Source organism: Aethina tumida, chromosome 4 (genome assembly GCF_024364675.1).
Source record: "Aethina tumida isolate Nest 87 chromosome 4, icAetTumi1.1, whole genome shotgun sequence".
Lineage (NCBI taxonomy): Eukaryota > Metazoa > Arthropoda > Insecta > Coleoptera > Nitidulidae > Aethina > Aethina tumida.
In genome coordinates this window covers 29,559,092-29,580,422 of record NC_065438.1, presented here as the reverse complement: position 1 = coordinate 29,580,422, position 21,331 = coordinate 29,559,092, and the positions used below count along the sequence as shown (strand labels likewise).

The window sequence follows — 21,331 nt, the reverse complement described above, 5'->3', positions numbered from 1 at the left end:
CAACTGAGTTGGTGCCCCCGTTCGCGTCTGGCCACATTGATTTTGTCTATGTCTGTGCTGCTGCCGTGCTAGAACCAACGACGCCCATTCAAAATACAAACAATGCAACCTACTCCTTTTCCTTCGCTTCTCCACTCCATACTCCGTCACACATACGTTCCTTTCTTTCTTTCCTTCTTGCTTTCCTTCTTCACAGCTACACACACAAATACATCTGGCAATCGACGGTGGATGGATGGTTTTACAACACTAATTTGTGTTTGTATTGGGACAAATATTTTAGGAATTTTATTATGTAAAAAATGTGAAATCTATCTGGATTGTAATGTTATTGATAAAACTTGGTTTAACTGAAAGTTGCGAGAATGCGTGACGTCGCCACTTCTCTTTGAAAAAACAAAACAAACTACCGAAAAAATTATAATTTTCCAAATTTCTCACTCGAAAAGTAAAAATTATAATTCTTTTTTTCAGAGTATGTGCAGTTCTAAATGTATGTACACATTTATATAAAATAATTAAAAATGGACTAACGGAAAAGTGTAAAACACACTCGTCCTTTGTCCTTATTAAAGTTGGGGCATGCGCCACATCCGAATTTTGGAAGTGGGTGTGGCACTTTTTCGGAAAAAACAACAAATAAAAGAAAAAATGAAAAAGGAAGCGAAAGTTGTGATGGAAATAAATAGTTTCGGTGAAACAAACGAACGTGTTGTGGGACAATCGATTGTCGGTTTAAGATGCCACGTGACCACAACATAACCAACCTTTCGTCGAAGGGGCGATTTGACCTTTTACAAAACGACGAACTCCACGGTCGGACGGAAAAATTTATTCCTACCATAATTCATGATGTGATGATGATGAGCAGCTGCAAATATCACTGATAAATTGTCACGAAGGGTCGACCAAACGTTCGACAACTGTTTCAACGTTAATCTTAATCGACTTAATGATAAATAATAATCAATTTAATATTTAAATTGCTACACTTTTACTTTTAATAAAATTTTTATTATTTTAATACAATTTATAAAGATTAAGGGAAATTAAAATGTATGCACATATTGTTAAAAAGTAGACATAGTAGTAACATCGCATAAATATGTAATAAATGGAAAATAAAATTACTACAAAAACTTCAACATTTAATCCATCAAGTTATTTCTAATTGATCAACTTTGCTAATCATTAAAAAATATCAAAATATTCACAATAAAACTTCCAATAAAACCTAATCTATTGAATCTACTAAGAACAAAAATAAAAGTAAATCTGACTTAAAGTATTCTAAAAGTAGTTTGAAGAGCACAATAAAGAGAGACATGAGCGTCAAAACTACAACTACTTCTAAAGAGAAGAGGCAGAGAGAAGAAGAGAAGATGAGATAAAAGAAGTAAAGCTTACGCACGGTTCGCAGTGACACCGAGAATCACAGTCTGAGTAGCACCCGAAGCAATAGCGAGATCACCAACCAATCAACCAATCAACCAATGAACCGGGCAACCGAGCAACCGACCACCCAACCGCGCACGAGTCCAGAAACGAAGGAACGAACGGAGTCCGAGTCCAGCACACATTCAAGGTTAGAGATTGGACTTACCAAATGAGCATTGGGGACTGGGAGAGTGCGTTCGAGCGGGCCGAGAAGAGTCGGGGTTAGACACGGTAGACGACCAGACGCCAGACTGTCTGCACACTATCTGTGGCGTCGCGACGGCCTGCCACATCGGGGCGACGGTGCCCGCGCAACCGCGCATCCCCTCGCTCCCACCACTCGGTGGGGGTGCGACCGGTTTTCGGTGCTCCGCGCGCGGGGCCAACCGACCCCCTTCGGCCGCACGATCCGGCACCTGGAGCCCGGGAACTCCCCGAAACGGCCGCTACTCCGGTACCTTGACCCCATGACTGTCTTACTTATTCACACACATTCTTTTCCTTCTCGTTTGCCTTCCACATCACCCTCACCATCACCATCACCATCTCCAGCAACAAATCCGGGAAGCTGCGAATTCACGAGCGAAACGCGAAAAAGGAACGAGTCCAGCAAAACATGGGAGGGATGCAAAAGTGGGTGATTGACATGTCTAGACAGTGGGGGAAACCGGTAAATAATAAGTATCGTTCCCGGTGCTCTCGCTCTAACACACAAACGTGCATTAATTTAAATCGAATGGAATTTTCGAATCGGCGAACGCAACGAACGGAGGGTGGCTTGCAAGGGGGTGGCGAACTCGCCCCGGCTAATTGGCACACTGGTCGGACAGAAAGCCGCATGCATGAGCAAACAGATTCGCTGATTCCACCGATTTATGCTTTCTGCCATATCATTTCATTTTCTTTTTCCTTTTTTTCTGATTGACAACATCCCAAACTATGTGCTAACAACACTAAATCGAACAGGAACAAAGGAAAAGGAAGAATGTTCACAAGAATAGGTGTGCATTTATTGCGAAATAAAGTTATGTAACGTATGTCCGGGAGGTACAATTAAGTATCCGAGTCAAAAACTGTAGTTTGGCGGTGTTCCGGGAGTCTGTTCCCTCGGGATTCGATTCCAGCTAATGGAAACGAATGAATATGCATTTCCAGCGTTCGGAAAAAATGCGCCCCGTTCGCCAATTTCGGGGATGTCGTGCGCCACGTTGCCTGGCAACCTCATCTCGTTGCCTGGATCAAGGTTACTACGTCGAGGACGGCGTTGCCATGTTTTAATGCGATATTCGGATGCACAAATGATTAATTGCACTGCTGCTGCCGCCTGCCTCCTGCTTGCCTCCTGCCTCCTGCTGGCTTGCACCTTAAACATTTTCTACAATCACACATCATCACCTTATTTAATATATTATTTGTGTGTGCTGTGCTGTCGAAGACTAATTAACGAAAAAATTTCGCAGTTTCATCTTTGCGGTTTATGATTTTATTTGTTCTTTGTGTTGAAATAAAACGAAATCATGGTGTAAATTTTCTTCAGGAGCTAAAATTGACATTTATTAAAACGTGTATCAGTTAGTTAGTAAAAGTCAATAAAACCTGAATTACTAGTCTAAAATCTAAATTAATAATAGAAGATAATTGCAGTCCTGCTGGTTTGGTGTTCATAGTCATAAACTGCAGCAAATACTTTCTGTTCGAATAACTGAACAAATACCAGGGACAATTATAAAGGGTAATACTTATTTTTTCGTACTGAAATTGAATGTTCAAAAATTATATACCACTTCATCCTACATAATGTGGTCGGTCTGTCTTGCCTGATTAATAATTATTTGTCCGTAAACGACGAAGTTGATCACAATCAAACTTGTAATGATTAAAAGCAGAGCTGAAATCAGTTTCTTGGATATGTCTTCGTTCTATAAGAAAAAAGTCATAAAAGTTTATATTTCACAAAAATGTAAACATATTTTCACCGTAATTATGTCCATAATCAATGAAAAACCAATAAAAGTACCAATAAAAAATTTCGTCACTATACCTGACTTTGAAATTTTATTAATTTTGAGTAAAATTCTAAAAAATTCACTTCATCAAATATTGTTCAAGTATATTTTTTATTTATGAAACTCACGATTTATTTTCACAATAACTTTTAACACAATCGACTAAAACAGTTTGTACCCTTTTCTGGTAATTGCCGTCTGTGATAAATCTAAAACAATTCTTTCTGGGTACTTGTAACGTCTTTAATTTGCCATCAATATTGCTGAGTTCGCGTATCAGAGTCAAATTAAGTATCATCGAACCATAACTGCTCGGCACCAGGAAATATCCCGCAAATAATCTAACGGAAAAATAAAATACTTTCAACGAATGGATTTGACCAAAGACGTGAGTTTCTGGCACTTGATTTAAATCGCACACGTTATAATAGAAAACCAAAAATAAGCAATACAAAATGTAGTAAAGAGTCAATATTAAAACACTGACTCTCATTAAATTTCGAATAAACCTTTTATTTTCGTGTGGACAGGTCCTAAAAGCAGAGATATATTTAAAGATGTCGTTCAAATCCGTTTTGTTGTCCATTATGAAATAATAATCGGACAGTTGCTAAAAAGTCGTCATCATCAATTAGTAAGTGAGTAATGATGGTAAAAATATGATGACTCACATATAGCATAACGAAAGCATAAGGAAGGTAGAGTTGTTCCACAAAAATTGTCACCATCTCTATAAAAGTAATGAAAGTAATCGAATAGCCAAACTTTGATAACAAGATTTGTTCATTAAAAACCAAGATTATTAATTTCTGAGTCAAAATTAAACTCTCGTAAAGTTTCATCAAACGATGCAACATGATGTACTTCAAGTATAAAAATGTGGTACTGTGAACGTTTCAATTTTGTGAAAGTCATTAAAAACTAATTATATTTGTTAAACACACAGTTTAATCTGGCTGAAGAGTTTTTGATGATGATATCTTTATTATGACCGTTAAAAAACAATTATTTTTAGTCTCTTATAAATATTAAATAGTAGATATTCAAAAACATACACTGAAATCCAAATATCTTTAGTATCTTTACTTTGTTGAGTTACATTTAATACTAAAAACTGTGTAGATAACAATAATAATAAAAACCATTTAATATTCAGTATTAAATTATATTTACAAGAATTTACATATTGCTCAGAATGAAGGCAAATATTGACTTGTTGGCGATAGATACCTATTGTTTAAAAGCAACTGCTGATTCTGCAAATAATACTGATTCGGTATCACATAACTGGGCACCAAAAATTGGCTGCTGACGACCGGTTCGTAGTGCTGAGTAAGTCCCACGTTATTAGAAACCCTCACTTGAGGTGTGTACCGCACAGTGGCTCTGTACTGTCCGTCGTCCCCCGAATACAATTCCGGACGGTACTGGCCGTCATCTCCGCCGTAACGTTCCGGATGGTACTGGCCTTGCTCGTCGCCTGAACCGTGCAGTCTGTTGTATTCCAGACTGCGTACGATGGCGGCCGGAATCGGAGGTGGAGTTGGAACGTGGTCGCCGCTCACTCTGAAGCCGTGCTCGTCTGCCACATAATTCAGAGCCACAGTTTGGCCTTCCGGAGATTCATACGAGAACGCTCCGGTCTTTGCGATAGTTTTCTCGTCCTTCAGTTTACCCGTTTCTTTGTGCTCGATTCCGTTTCCGGTTTCGTACCTGCAATCATCATCATCATCATCATCATCATCATAATATTACACCATTAAATATTAATGATCGATGGAGGTCCTCACTCGAATTGGTAGTTCCCTTTGTTGTCGCTGTGATAGTTCGATTTGAGGATCGGAATGACGTTGCCATAGTCGTAGTACTTCGTGTTGGGCACCACATAGTTCATATTCTCGATGGAATAAGAACGGGTGGGAGAGTCAGCCACATAGTTCCCAGTGGGCAACACCTGTGGACGTTGTTAATTTGCACTCAATCAATAGAGTTTGCAAAGTACGGTACTCACTCTGTATGTGACTGGTTTGTAGTTTGAGGCAGCGCCAACGATCGGATGCAATGGAGCGGCCGCAGCTGCAGCTACCAGAACCAGCACTCCCGCAATTATCTGTAACAAGTAACTGTAATTAGAACAATTTTGAGTCGGGACTTACTTTAGGATCGCCTTACCAGTTCCATGTTAACAATCTCAATTCTGACTGACGACTTCTGACCAAGTCAGAGCAGTTTTTATTGTGTCGACTTTGCGTGGACGAGAAGGATTTATTGGCGTTTCGAGCGTTTTGTAGAAAAAACGGTGGATGTTACTATAATTGTAATAAGGACGGATGCCGTGCATAGATTATTCAGATTGTTCGATCATCGTCCGAGCCGGGCAAAATGTCAGCCGGAATGTGTGATACAATTTCGGTGTGTGACCTTCTCTCTCACCATTACTAATTTTTATAAATAACATAACGTTAATGGTTGTGCCACAATTGCAGTTCACCCACCACGCGGTTACGACTATCGATCGATCTCTTCTTTTTTACCTTTCGGAACAAGGAAGGACCATTATTATATTCCAATGACAACTCAATTACAAATTATTATTGGAAATGTACTAAATTACATTTGTATTACATAACATCGGGTTCCTTAATAAAAAATGACCTTTTTGAATTTATCCTTTTCTGAAATGAATAATCGAAATCAAAATCTGCTGAAAAGAAAGATGGAAAGACAACCATAAAGCGAAATCATTAAAGCGAAGGCTGAAAACAAAACTGGAAGTGTGTAGAAAGGAAGAAGTGAGTGCAGCCGTGTTGGTGTGTTGGTGCGTTGGTGCGTCGGTACGGTGGTGCGCCCGGAGCGGCCGAAAATGTGCAACGGCCGCGCGATCCGGGACCGACGTCGACGCCCTCGTTCCCACCCCCACTTCCACCCTGTCGGTTGCCATAGAAACCATCTGGGGATGCTGCGATCTTGGCTCGATCCGTCACGTCACCCCGAAAACGAAACGCGATCGGTTCTCAACACAAAAATCACCGCTATTTATCCTTTCGCAATAATTCACTTATTCACAATTATGCCACAACTGAGCGATTACTCATCGAAAAATCTACTTATTGGGACAAGATGACTTAAACCAGTAAATAAAATTGATGCCCGCTTTTGTATTTCCTCCCTTAATCCCATATTTCATGTTAATTGACGATGAATCTGATGCTTGAATAGACACATATTACTGTTACTAAATATTGGACAGGTCAACAACAATAAACACCAATACAATCTTTTCTCGTGAATTGCAACAGAAATGGTTATATAAAATCAATAATGAAAACCAACAGGAAGAAGGAACGAGGAGTCCGACCGACCCTAAGGACTCTAATTAAAAGCAAACAACCCGCTCCTCTGATCCCGGGAGCGAGTCCGGAGAGGGCAAACATCTGTGCCATAATATTTTTAAGGCGCCAATTGATTTTGGCGAACCGTCCTCATCGCGTCCAGCTTGGACTCGGTCCAACTGCATTTCCACCCTTCCAGACGGTTTTATAAATAAACCGCAATCGAATTCATCCTTGATCCAGTTGGAACAAAGCGAAAAAAACATCAACATCAACAACGGCGACGAATCTCCCGATATGCGTACACCACGAGTATAAATAAGGTTTCGGGGGGCGGTGGAGTGGTACGAATATTTCGGGATCGTTTAAGAATCGGGGCGTAGTCGTTTCGGTGCGCGTTTGATTGTTATATTGATCTTATGTTGCTAGGGAACGCGGACGTCGAGTGTGGAGCGGCTGGATGCTGCGATGCCGCCGCCGGACCGGACCAGGTGCCTCGATTCAAAATTTAAAACTGTTTCTTTCCAAACAATTCCTATTTTTCAATTACAAACAGGTGAATAACAGTCAAGGGTACTTAGCAAATTACTCAAAAACATTGCGTATAGGCATAATAATTAAAAAGAAGTGCAGATTCAGTAAGAAAGTTTTTGTTAACATAAAAATATAAAATTGTAGCTTTCATCAAAAACATTTCCCTTGATAAAATGCAAATTTCTGTTTGTGTTCTACTGGTGGTACGTTTGTGAGTGATGTAAAAACTTTTAAAAGTACAATATGAACAGGTGGTTCAATTTAATAAAATAAGGAAACGAAGTTGTAGCGCCATCTATGACAATACACCTCAACTACAAATTTAATTGATTACACTACAGATATCTGTATTTGAGCTTCTTTTTTAAATATCTATTATACTTTTACAAAAATGTCGGTAAATTTAAATTTGCATTTGAATTAAATGTACAAATAAAAATAAAATACCTAAAATAATTACTAAATAATACAGATATTTATATTTTTTAATTTCAATTTAAACGAATTAATTTATAATTTAATTAGTGTGCAACATTATAAAATGTTGATCAACAAAAAGTAAATTTAAATTAATACATCCAGTTGTCAGGATGGCCGAGCGGTCTAAGGCGCCAGACTCAAGGTTTCCTTGCCTACCAACAGTGGGTTTAATGAGCGTTCTGGTCCACTCTGTGGGCGTGGGTTCGAATCCCACTTCTGACAAAATGGTTTTTTGATTATTTTCAATGTTTTAATCGATCGTCACGTCAAATTATATAAAACATTTTCTGTATTTAAATGCGAATTGATAATTTTAAAAAGTCTTGGTTGGATGGCAGCACCAAAAATGGCTAATTCATCCCTCCCTTTCAGTTTGTTGCCCGGGCAACGGCAGCATCCTCTTTTGTCCTGTTTGGCGATTGAGAACGGGGGAACAAGGGGGATAATAATAGAGTTGCGGACTTGCCATTGGCGTAACAAACCACAAAACAAACATACATACATTTTTAATATCGCACAATTAAAATTGATCAAAAAATAACACGATTTAACACAAGTGCGTTATTTATTAAATAATTGTCCTTCATATAGATATTGTTACATCTTTTTTCTCACACATTTTCATATATATGATACCAAGTGTTTGTTTTTAGATAGTTCTCCTGACAGTTTTAAGTTAATTAACGAGAATAATTTGTAAGTGATGTGAAATTTTTAAAAACGTTAAAAATAATCATTCGCTTTTGTATTATTTTGTAACACTTAAAATTTACTCAGCTATCTCATTTCATTCAATTTGCCTGATCAACCAACCAACCAACCAACCAACAATAAATTTATTCACCCCTCCGCAACCGGGTAAACTGAAACTGAATAGTTTCGGTGTGTTTTGCGGATACGCACGCCGCTGTTCGCCTCTAACTGCTCTCTACAACCCCCAGTTTCTGTTCCATGGGGTCGCATCTGTCAATTTTTCAATTCCCGCATCCACTCTCAGTTACCGAGTGTTTTGGACGGCATTAAACATTCATAACTGCCACAAACATTTTCTCAACAATTCTAACGTTAACAGAAAGTGATGCTGTGAAGCTGTGATGCTGTGATCTGTGACTTTTCTCGTACCGTGAATAATAATCTTAATAATCGGATGAATAACAGTGGTGAAGGTGGGGAAACTGAGTGATGCTGAGATGAAATAAAATTTAGACATCTTGAGGAGGATTGTTGTTGTTGATCTGTTGTTTTAACTGAACGGGGTGCATAACAAATTTATAAACAATGAAATCGTTTGAGTGCGAATCATCGTCAGAGGGTGAAGAAGGACAGGTCCACGCCATCTCGAGAGGGATAGTTCAACCCTCCCAGTGGTTAAGGGGACACTCCTCGGGTTGGGGCTGGCAGAATCCTGTGAGTATAAATAATCGATATTTGTAAATTTTTAAATTAAATCGAATCGAAAAGATGATAGGATAGTTCAATATCCTGTTTACAAGAAATTTCGACGACGTTTTTCTCCAAAAATAATGTTTTCTTTTCAATTTCAATAAGATCTTATTAGATTTAATATTTTAAACAATTCAATTTAAAATTGTTTGCCAACACTTTCCATACAACGAACGAAACAATCAATTCAACAATCTAAACTCAATACAAACACAGGATCAACAAATTCCATTGTTTTTGGAGGTGGTGCATATTTATTGAGAGTTTCAGTACAGTGTGTAGTTGTTGTCGTATTCCCAATTGCTATTAGTTAATTACGTTCGAGATTCGAGTTGGTAATATATGTTCCCGGACAATCAATATCCCATATGTACGCATCACTAATCCGAACTATGCAATTAAACCGCTAACTAATTTCTATTGATTGTACTCCCGAATCCCGAATCCCTTTAATAATATACATCTATATATATATATATATATACATACATATTACCTTCCTGTTCCTGCTATGTCAGGTAAACGGGAAACAATGTTAATTACACTTGGATGCAATAATGTCACAATTTAAATGTATCTTTAGGGTGGAACTTCTGGAACTGGTCCGAGTTCGTCGTCCATGGAACAACCAGCAAATTTTGCGCCGTTCCATCATTCACCGACGTCGGAGGAAAGCCAACAAATACCTGGACGCAGAACACCTCTGGGCGCCGTGGGTCTCGGCGGTTTTTATTTCCAGGGCTGTCCACCCAACTTGGCCGGTCACGGACCGCCTTCCGACGAGAACAATCCCGATCCCTGTTCCTCTCAACCCAACAACACCAGGTAACATCAAAATACAAATAGATTGCGACCAACCAACCACCAACAGAAGGTGATGTGTTTTTTAGGAGAGAGGAATCGAGGACGTTGCCCAACTCCCAAAATGCGCCGCCGTCCAAAGCGAAAAACCGTCAGGGAAAATCGGTGCGGTTGAACATAAATGCCAGAGAGAGGCGACGAATGCACGACTTGAACGACGCCCTGGACGAATTACGGGGCGTCATTCCCTACGCCCACTCACCTTCCGTTCGTAAACTGTCCAAAATTGCCACGCTGCTTCTGGCCAAGAACTACATTTTGATGCAGGCGAACGCCCTCGAAGAAATGAAGAGGTTGATCGCGTACTTGCAAGGAACGGCAGCTGGGGCGGCCATCGTGGCGCCTCCCGGTTTCGATTTGCAAGGCTTCCCTGCGGCCGCCAAGTTTCTGCAACAACAGCAAGGGATGCAGCAGGAAAATTCAAGGAACAACGATGGAAATAATGCTGGCTCGTCAAGTTTATGAGATTATTGAATTAAAAAACGAATTTTTTAGCTTTGTAAAACTAATTGTTCATCTCGTTTGTTGCGACCACAACATAAGTACATACGTTGAAAGCCGTAAAATGAGATAACAATCATTGATCTTATGTAACTGTTGATGCTCAAGAACACTTTCATTTAATCGATATTATTCTGATATTGTTGTTTTTGTAGATTTTTTAACGCTAACTTAACTTGATTAATTCAAATGAATGCAAAGCATGCAAAGATAAAAATGTTGTGAAAAGTCTTAGTTTAAAGTGATTTACGTTTATTTATTTTGTGCGACAACAATTTATCAAGTCGAGGAACAAGTACTGAATGAAATTGAAAGGAGATAAATATATTTAAGTTTAATTTATAAGAATATTATGTAACGGTTGTGTATTCTAGTCGAAATGCTGATTAATAATTGCGTCCCGATTACAACAGCAATATGTATTTACAAAAACATGATTTCTATGTCTACAAATGAGCAATACGATCTGATCTGATATTTTCTAGTCAATTAGCGGATGTGTGATGTAGTTAGTTTTAGATATTTCAAATATACAATAATTCAATAAAAAGATTTTGGGTTTTCTTCACGACGAAAATTGAAACGCAAACATTAATAAAAAAGAGTTTTTCACAACATTTATTAAAACACTTTTTTCTCTAATATTTTTCTACAATTTCATATATAAATCATTTACATTATATAATAGTTTCATATTCTATATTGGAACGTAATAATTGCATATACATATTAGTTTAAATTATCGATTAGTATAACTTATGCGGAGACCGTTTCTACCATCGACTTTTTTATGATTTCCCCAAAATTTTCGTCCAAGTCTTCCGAATTCTCGTTCCCCGAATTCGTCTCACTTTTCTCTCTAATTTCGGTACTTTGACTTAAATAATTTGCCTCGTCGTAATTTTGGTAGTTGTATCTGCCCTGCAGCAAATCCGAATACGACTCGATCTTATTGTTGGACCCGACAGGATTTAAACTCGTGTATTTGCCCTCCTGAAAACCGTCGCCAGAATTGAAATGCTCGTAGCCACTTAGCTGCGGTTGCGAATGTTGTTGCGGCTGTTGTTGCTGCTGTTGTTGTTGCTGCTGCTGCTGCTGCTGTTGCTGCTGCTGCTGCTGCTGTTGGTAATTCTCCAGTGGTTTGGTACCGAAGTCAGTTGTGTACGGATTGTACGGGTTGAAAACTGGTGCGAAATCGCTGAAACTGGTCTGATATTGCGGATACTGGTTTCCGTTCGACGAATGATGGTAATTCGACTGAAAACTGACATCTGAGAATCTGGGTTCGGGGAAATGAAACGTTTGTGCATTGAAAGATGGCTGTTGCTGTTGTTGTTGCTGTTTTCTGTCGTTGGGTACGTCTCTGGTTTCCTCCCCGTAACATTCCTCTCGAAACGAGTACAGATCTAGGGAGTCTTCTCTGTTGGGCAGGTGCTGGAACTGTTGCTGATTATGTATCGTTCCCGGCCCTTCTCCCGGTGCTCCGTAATGTAGATTCGTGAAGGAACCGCTGTGAACGCAATTCTCCACTTCCACATTTGATTCCAGATTTACATCTCTGAGTAAATTGCCTCCGTATTTCATTCCTAACTTGCCTTGGTCTTGCTGTTCGTCTTTCTGTTGTTGTTGTTGTTGTTGTTGATGATGGTGATGTTGATGATGATTGTAGTGAACGTTTAGCCGATCATTGTCCATCCAGTCCTTTCGTTCGGTCTTCATGTTCTCCTCCTCTTTTTCCTGTTTCTTCTCCAGTTCCAGTCTCATAATGGTGTGAATGAAATGAGTGCGCACCCGTACGGGATTGAACTCGATCCTTCCGGTGGAATTGCCGCAATTATCTCTGGAACAACCGCAAGGAAAGTTGAGTCTGTCCACCTGACATTTGATTCCGGCTTGATTGCAGGAACACGTGTCCGGGTCGCAGAATCCTTTGCATCCGCAACCGCAGAACTCTCTCGAGGAACGGATATCCCGACACTCGTCCTTCTCCAGCGCGTCGATCTTCCGTACTCCGGCCGCACGCAGCAACGCTCTACGTTGCCGTGCCGGCACCGGCTGCAAAAAGTAATAATTGTCCAGGTCCATTTCGGATTCGGAGGCGTCGCTGGGATCGTCCTCGCTGTCGCTTTCGTCGCTGGACGAGACGACGTTGGTTTTGACGACGTTCCGTTCGGAACGGAGCTGCTGCAGGAGCTGTCGGTGGATGCGCCGTTGCTCGTTGGCGTGTTCGTTCAGCGTGAACGTCCTCATGTGACTGTGGCTGGAGCCCATGCCCAAGGTGCTTCCGCCCTGCGAAGGGACGCAGGTGAAACCTTGGGCGCGCGGGAAGTAGTACACCGTCACGCTGTCAAAGGTGATGCCTCTCTTTTTCTTGCACTTGGGCTGATCCACGTCCACGTCCTGAGACAGCTTGCGTTTCAGACTGCTTCTGGCCGGTTTCTTCTGGTCCGGAGTCGGCAGTGGGACGGCGGGTGCCGCCTCCAACTCGTTCTGCATCCTCTGGCTGGCGAACTCTTCGAATCGGCTCGCCGAAATCGTGTTCTCCTGCAGCCGATCGAGGAAGGACGGTTCGCTGTCGCTCTCTGGCAAAGAGGGCGTCGTGCTGGTCGGCACCTCGGGTCGTTCCTCGGACAGTTCCGAGCCCAAACCGGAATCGGAACCGTCCGATCGGTCGTGCGGTTCCTCGCAGAGTTCTTCCACGGGCGGTAGACTTTCTGTGGCCGAATCTTCTCCGTCGTTCAACGCGAACATGGCTTGGATTGTTACTTGGTCCTGGTCTGGCGTCTCCGGCGTCCCTTCTTCCTTCCGGTCCTGGTCCGTCGTCGGTTCTGGCATTGGCGGAAGAGCAGGTAACTCCACGGCTGCGCCCGACGGATCCATCTGGAACGGAATTCACGCAGGTTAGTTTGGTTGGAGGATATGGCAGAGTATGTGGCAGTGTTGGCGTACGATAAACTTGTTTCGAATTCGATAACCTTGCACGAAAACAGTTGTAAATAAATGTGTTTACCGCAACAAAAACATAAAATCATCTCTAATTGCGGATATCGGAACGACGAGAAAGTATTGGGGTTGTTGGTCGAAGGGGAACCCGAAGCCGAAGTGGTGCAGGTCGCGAGAGATGTGCCATAGATAGTTGGTGTTTGTTATGTTAGTCACAACGCACGCGGTTTAAAAATAGACGAGACGCCCGAAATAAGCGCATAAATGTGTACGAGCGCATTTCCCGCGGTGCCACGATCGACTCCCGATTTTCGAAACGGACACTTTTTTCATTAGGCGTCCTTGAAAAATGACGTAACGACGCAACGACGCAACGACGCATTCGTTGTCCGTTTTTTATCGAAACCATCGAGAGGAAGTTCGAATCTTCGCAGGATTAGAACCGGTGCACTGCGGTGCACTAATCCACATTATTAGTTGCTTTCTACGAAATTGCGCAAACTCTCTCTCTCTCTCTCTCTCTCTCTCAAAACTGCTGCGAGAAGAAGTGTTCTTGTTTCGTCGATCATTTCATTTCGATGTTTGGGAGATGAAGTAACGGTTCAGAAATCATCAGGAGTACGTGACAGAGTAAATTTGCTCAACTGCGTTTGAAGATGTGCAACAAACATTATTTTGTAACAAACAGATAACGAAGAGATCGCTTGATCGAAATGCACAATCAGTAAGACACCGAGTCGCAGCGGCGATGCAGGTTTCGCAGCCGGTTTCGATCTGGAGGTGCATTTCAGACGAGATCCTCCGGCCGCGTTGCCAACTCACGGCTCTACGTTCTACGTTCTACGTTCTACGTTTACAACACGCACGAACCGTTGGGAAACTCTCCCACAAACATCGGCGCAGGAAGGAAAGAAATGTTGAGGATGATGAAGACAAAAAGCCACAATTGACAACGCAGAAGAACCGTTCTAAGCGTAGTTTTGTACCCACGCCGCGACTGATCTTCTCTTCTCTTCTCTTCTCTTCTCTTCTTCCAACTTATTACACACACACATTCAACATATTTGCTAAATATTATTTATTAAATATTTCATCTGAATTATGTAATGCACATTAACAAGCAATATTCCCCCTAAAAAACTTTCAAATCACTTCGTTAACACAATGTAAATATTTATAAATCGACGATAAACTCGTGCAAAAGTGTATAGACACGAGAAAAGGTCCATGAAAATATATTTATCAAGTGTCAAATAATTGTTAAAAGTTGAATAACTGTCTCACTTATAAATATAAATTTATCGATCGGGGAAACGTATGAAAAGTGCATTTTACCTTGTTTACAATGACATGAGAGTGTTAGTTTCGTTTTTTTAATTGTCTAAGGTCGCAAAACAAGTTGTGCACTTTAAATGAACCTTTCGATTAATTAACTGTCGAGCGGGAATTCGAAAACGTCTCACTTCTTTCCTATCAACATCTTTTTACACAACCACAACACATATTTCAAATATATTTCTCATATTATTAATTATTAATTAGTGTCGTAATTTAAAGCAACAACAACAATTCGTAATATTATATAGAGTCAGCTATGAGAAATGATCAAGTCACAAAAGTCATTGAAAAACAAAAGCCAAACAAATACGAGTTAGAAACAGGTGAAAAGTTTTCAGGTAGATTTTTAAATGGGGTGAGTAAGAGTTAAACCGAGATGTCTTAAGGTCGAAAGTCGACCGAAGTGAACGCACGGTCTTGTTCAAAACACTTTCAAACCGTACTTCATGAATTTCACGAATTTCCTTGCGGATTCATTAGTTTACTTACTTTAATTCGCTCGTTCACTGCGATAAATTAGTGGAATCGTGGACGGAACGCGTAAATAACGTCAACCACATTTGAATTTAACCGCCACAAAAGAAAAGAAAACGTCCCGTTTGGATCGTCGTGATCTCACTGATCATCTGACAAAACACACCAAAGAAAATTTAATAAATTTGGATCCTGCTCCGGTGAAAACGTCCCCAAACGGCGAAGGGCACAAAACAAAATAACGCACAAAAACGAGACACTCGATGGGCGCAGAGCGGCAGAGTGGACGACGTCTTCTGAGAATCGAGTGCAACTGGCAAACAGCAAACAGCAAACAGAAACGAAACGGGTCCGATGAGCGGCGCGCGCACGCGCATTCCCTCACAAAGCCGCCGTCGAGATGGGTCGCGCAATGGTGTGAAGGTGGGTGCGGGCCGGTGAAATCGGTTCAATACGGCGGATTCGAATGATTCGACTCGAGCCGGCCGGCCACTGTGGTGTACGTTGCCCTCGAATCTTTCCTGCGATTTCGCGCCTTCCATTCGAATTCCTCGCTCGGTCTTTCCCTGCATTATATTACAACGATTGCGATTTTCGTAGAGTCCGCAGAGTCGGAGATGTGCACACTTAAAAATAGATTTGTAATTGCAATTCACGAACGGATTGTGAGATTGTGAGATGCATGCGAGTTTATATTTAGAGAGCCGATTACGGATTACGTAGCGTCGTGATTGAACAACGTCCTTCGTCATTGAAAACATCTCGATTCGCGACGTTCACTTCGCTCCATCGATATTTTCTTCATAACATTATAATTAATTGTGTCAGCAAAATTCTAATGTGAAAATGTTCACTTTAAACTTGGAATAATTCCATTAGAAATTAACATCGAGATCTTATTGTCATCGTTGATTATTAAATATTACATAAACTTTATAACATTAATAAACCCACTGTGAATATGCATAAAACAGTTTTATTCGAAACAAGGTTGTTTTATGAACTATGCAATTGAAAACAATCAAGTAATAACGGTACACATAAACTGTATTCACTGAACACTTCAAATACTCTACGCTGAAATGTTACAAATTAAAAGTAAAAAATTATTTTTAAATGACTTAAATAATAAATCCAAATCTGAGATTATTTATGACCGAAATGAGTTTTTTCAACAATTAACTTATCAAATATAAATATTTATTTTCAACGACAATTTATTATTAAATTACGTTTTATAATTAACAATCAACTTTCCTTGAACATAATCTGTATTAATATAATAAATTTCTGTAATGTTTTGATTGTTCCATTAATGACAGTATGTTTATGGCACCGAAGAGATGAGATACTTCTGAAGAACGACAAAAGATAATAACTATAACTCGCCGGAAGTGACATCAATTTCCTTATTTTCAATGAGAACACTCTGTATACTTGAATGAATTTTTAAACATATTATATGTAATTACAAATAACATGGATACATCCAAACTAAACCACAGTATTTGAGTAATTATTTTTTGTATAAATTTGACAGATTGATGGTATACAGTCACCAATTTTATAGAATAGAAAATTTATTTTGACATTATTAATACTTTCAAATTTTATACAGAGTTTTCATTAATACACTAATAACTATGATACTTTCAATAAATGAAAGTTTATTCATTTAACAACATTGCTTAACATATTTGTGAATTTAATAAATGAAATTATGTTGACAATCCTCGTTAAAGAACATTTTTATTTTGTGTGTTGCGTCGGTTAAAATTGAACATTGGATGAAGTTTTAATTAAAATTGCGTCAACAATTAATTCCTGATCAAACAGTTTCCACGAGACAAAATCTAAATTTCCAATTTTGAAAAAGCATAAAAAATAAAAAAGCGGCGAAGAGCGAAGCGGGACCAAACACAAAAGCATCGTTTAACGTTGGGGCGACAACTGAAACGCGAATCAAAAAACTAAAAAATAAAAAATAATAACGGGACGAAAATAATAGAAAAAAGCTATTTTCCATCCGCAACGTACGTTCGTTCGTTCGTTCGTTCGTTCGTTTGCGGAAAACGTACAAAAAATAAAAACGTGAAAAAAGGAAAAAAAAATAAAAGCGTTCGTATTGAAAGCGACGCGGCGCGGTGCACGACCTGATCAATATGCGCCCGAGCTGCGCCATCTTTTAACTCGCGATTTTGCAGAAAACTATCCTTTCCCTTTATTAATTCAACACAACCTTTGTTGTCCTGTTTATGGATCAAATCAAACTGAAATTTAGTTACGCATTAGAAAACCCATTCCCATTCTAATTCTATACAGAGATCACTTTGACGTGAACAAAAACATAGACCAAATTGTTGTTAATAAACTCTCTTATCCGAATAATCAGATAATTTAATTAGAGGTGCATCGAACAAAACAATTCCGCACAATTTATTGTTACGCAAAACAAGACTTTGCCGGTTTTAGCACTTTAATTATGTACGGAAACTCCGAGAATAATTCTACACCTTTCGATCCGTGTTTTCTTTTCAACACTTCGACGTTTCCGCCTTAATTAAAACATTTTCTCGTTTTTATTAATTCTTTGCCTCGTTCTTAATTCAAAAATTCATTCATAATTCAAATTTCGGATTGACTGAGTTTTACCTCTTGTTTTGACCGTATTAATTGCCTTAACTCTTCATTGAATGTTGTATTTTAAAAGTGACCGCGTGTAACAAACAGGTGGTCGCATTCAAATTATTTTATCTTTTATTTATTACCATTTGTCAATCCGAACATTAACGACATTCGAATTCAATAAACATTGAAACAACACATTCAATTCCTATTTCATAACAAACCCATCACGATCATTTTCTGTTCATTTTAATATCAAATAATTTCCCAATCGAAATGTTTTAAATTAGATTTGGAATAAAGTGAAATTCGAACATAAGTTTACGACATCTGTTGCTCATGACTGCGAACGAAAATCTAAATCCCGTTCTCTAATTAGTCCGATTAAAAAAAGGAGTCGTAATAGGAAGGGGGAACAACGGGCGCGACCTACCGCAACCAAGTCCTGCTGTTTATAGTTTTCGCTCGCAACTCGATTGATTCCGCAGCATTTTTCCAAAAACAAACAGACAGACAGACAGACAGACAATCCGATGAGATGGGATGAGAAGGAATGAGAGGAGAGTCGAGAAAGAAGGTGGGGAGGGAGAGGGCGAGCAGAAAACATGTCATTGTCTCGGTCGGCGTTTAACACCCCGAAACCCGTTCCGTTCCGGATTCCAATTTCGTTTCCATTTTCCCGCAGCCCCGAAAATCTCCTCCATCGGAAAGGTCTGCGGGGAACAGCGCCATCGCGATGCGGGATCAATAGTTCGACGAGGCGGCCGCCGACTAGCGCCGAACGAACGAACGTCGGCGTCAATAGATTTAACAATGGGGCGGCGGGCGGAGGGCGGACGCCACCTCCACCACCTCCACCACCTCCACCACCTCCACCACCTCTCTGCCACCTCCTGCCGGCAATATCCATAAAGTCGGTCCCGCTCCTGCGAGACGCCGGCACCGAAGTCTCACCGCAAATTTCCAACCCCTTCGTTCCTGCCACTCCTGCCGCTCCTGCCGCTCCTGCCACCACCTCGCTCCTCGCTTCTTCCTACTCGTTTCCTTGCTGCACGACACTCTCCAATTAAATATCTCATCATTTCCATCAATTCTCCTTTGAACTTGAGCAATATTTTATATTGTAAATTGTCTTTATCGTCAAAGTGGCTGAATGTTGGTTGATTAGAAAAATGAAAATAAATAAATAAATAAGATCGAGTCCGACTTGTTACTTTCTACGAGTTCGTAACCTCCAAACAACGATAAAAGTGGGTCAAAAAGATGTTGGTGTGCTGTCCAATCTATTCGACATTGAGAATTCGTACGAGACGCAATTACTTTGATTACCATTTCCAAACCGGACTCCCGGCTTGTCGGAGACCGAATGTAAATGCGCAAAACATTTTTGCCATGAGAGGGAACCAATAAAAAAAAAACCGTGGGAGAAATTTCAAATTGATCGCGCGAAAAACGTGCGCACCACGACCCAGAAGGAGCGGCGTCTGCGCGGTGGCCATGGCAACTGGCGCGCCGTCGTCGTCGTCGTCGTGGCAACCCGCTCGACACATCGATTGCGGCGACGGGGGCGACCTCGCGATCTCGGGGGTGGGGGCGCGCGCTAATGTCGTTAAGTGTGCCATACGTTAACCGGAACCATTGTTGTGCTCCACATTTTGAATTTCGGACGGCGCGATTTCCAGACGCGGCGTTCCAGTTATTAGGTCCGCCCCCCTCCGGGGGATTCACCGCCTCGAACTTTACGTACTTTTTATTACGTTGCCTCCCTTTTTATTTCAAACGCTTTATTACCGCTTGTTTCGGTCTTTTATAAAAAAGACATTGTTGGCTCGTTTCTTACACTAATTATTATCACCATTACATGCTATAACTGTAAACGGTGTGGTAAACATGCCTCTTAATTAGAATAACACCGAACCTGTTAACGAGAATATTTATTTCTTCTTTTATTTTAATAAATTATTCTAGAATATATTGCTGTAAAATTGACAATTGCATTTTATATAAATTCTTTATCTTCTCATTAAATTTATATATTATTATTGATTATATCATCGAATTAAAAAATTAAGTAATAATACAGAGATGGCCAATTTTTTTGATACTTCGAGCTATTTTTCAAAATTTGAAATGTTTCGTGAACTGCAGTATTTAAAAGGTATTAAAAAAACATAAATAAAAGTACAAAATATGTGTATTGAATTTAAGTATGAAAAATTAAATAAACACTTTTATTTTACTTCTCTTGATAATTCTGAACGAAAAGGGTACATTTATCGAGAGCCACAAATAATCCTTCAAAGAGCTCTCTAATAATATTTTAATGTAGAATTTGAAAATTTATTTTTAAATATATTGATCCTTTTTTAATTACGTATAACTAATAATGAACATGTTAGAAATTAATAACGATTGATGGTGCATCCATGGTAAATCACGAAAGCCACAATTTCGCAAATCCGAACACAATTTGTTAGTTCGAATCCGAAATGAAGTTTTGATTTATGGGGTGAACATGAAGTTATTGGACATCTGCAGTGAATAAATCACGTTGACGCGGTTTTAAGTAATTCCGTCGATTAACGACGACGTTGCAGTTCGTCGCCGATAAACGCATCGCCATTTACGACCTTCTCTTAATCGACACACTGATTTAAGTGCACATTAACGCAGTTCCAAAAAATCCAATCAACCATGTGATTATTTGTAAAGAATAAATTGAAAATGTTGTGTAAGTTAATGTGTTGAGCCACCCATCTAATGTGACGGATATAAGAATAGAAAAAGGAATGTTCTGAAAATAGAAGAGATTTTGTAGGTACCTGTTTGGTGGGCGGATTCGGCGTGGGTGCACGTTGTGCGGCCGTCGCAGTCGGCGGGTCTCCGGGAGGAACGACTGCGTGGGGGGCGACGAAGCGACTGACGGATCCGATCATTCCGATCGGCGACCGCATTCCGGAATCCGGATCTGAGCGCCGGAGTTGCGCCTCAAACGTCGAGACGCTTTCGTTTGCTTCGGGACGGTGCGAACCGACACCATCAAGAAACATTTTTAATTTGTAGAGAACGATTCTCAATATTCTCAAATTCAATGTGCTCAATTAAAATACGCTTAATTTCACAAAATTTTAAATATTATTTTAGGGTTTTTATTAGAAAACAAGTTTTCTAACTAAATAATAATTAGCAGTAGCTTTTTTATCTTCTTTATGTAAATTGGGAACAAGGGAATGTTAGATATCAGATAATTGTATAAGGTTTTAAATATTTTGTTATAAAGTATAATAATAATATTCCAGGAATCCTTGTTAAATAAATGAAAATTTAAAATTTAATAATTATTTTTAAAAGAGCATT

The 21,331-nt window shown here is 39.8% G+C and overlaps 2 protein-coding genes and 1 non-coding gene across 4 annotated transcripts; 2 read left to right on the top strand and 1 right to left on the bottom strand.

The window, feature by feature from the left end:
• The first annotated feature begins 7,893 nt into the window (after nucleotides 1-7,893).
• Nucleotides 7,894-8,011, top strand: Trnal-caa (transfer RNA leucine (anticodon CAA)). Its single transcript has 2 exons — nucleotides 7,894-7,931; nucleotides 7,967-8,011. It is a non-coding gene; the product is annotated as a tRNA-Leu (tRNA).
• Nucleotides 8,012-8,658: 647 nt separating this feature from the next.
• LOC109603058 (oligodendrocyte transcription factor 2) lies at nucleotides 8,659-11,144 on the top strand. The gene is made up of 3 exons (XM_020019509.2): nucleotides 8,659-9,196; nucleotides 9,816-10,057; nucleotides 10,123-11,144. Exons 1-3 carry the CDS (start codon nucleotides 9,068-9,070, stop codon nucleotides 10,556-10,558), a joined length of 807 nt encoding a protein of 268 aa, XP_019875068.1. The 5' UTR covers nucleotides 8,659-9,067; the 3' UTR covers nucleotides 10,559-11,144.
• Nucleotides 11,145-11,185: 41 nt separating this feature from the next.
• Nucleotides 11,186-20,925, bottom strand: LOC109603049 (uncharacterized). Of its 2 annotated transcripts, none has more exons than XM_049966226.1 (2): nucleotides 20,797-20,925; nucleotides 11,186-13,474 (listed from the first exon to the last, which is right to left on the bottom strand). In XM_049966226.1, exons 1-2 carry the CDS (start codon nucleotides 20,908-20,910, stop codon nucleotides 11,351-11,353), a joined length of 2,238 nt encoding a protein of 745 aa, XP_049822183.1. In that variant the 5' UTR covers nucleotides 20,911-20,925; the 3' UTR covers nucleotides 11,186-11,350. The 2 variants fall into 2 exon arrangements, with proteins under 2 accessions (XP_049822183.1, XP_019875058.2); XM_020019499.2 differs by lacking the exon at nucleotides 20,797-20,925 and adding an exon at nucleotides 15,365-15,681.
• Nucleotides 20,926-21,331: the final 406 nt, after the last annotated feature.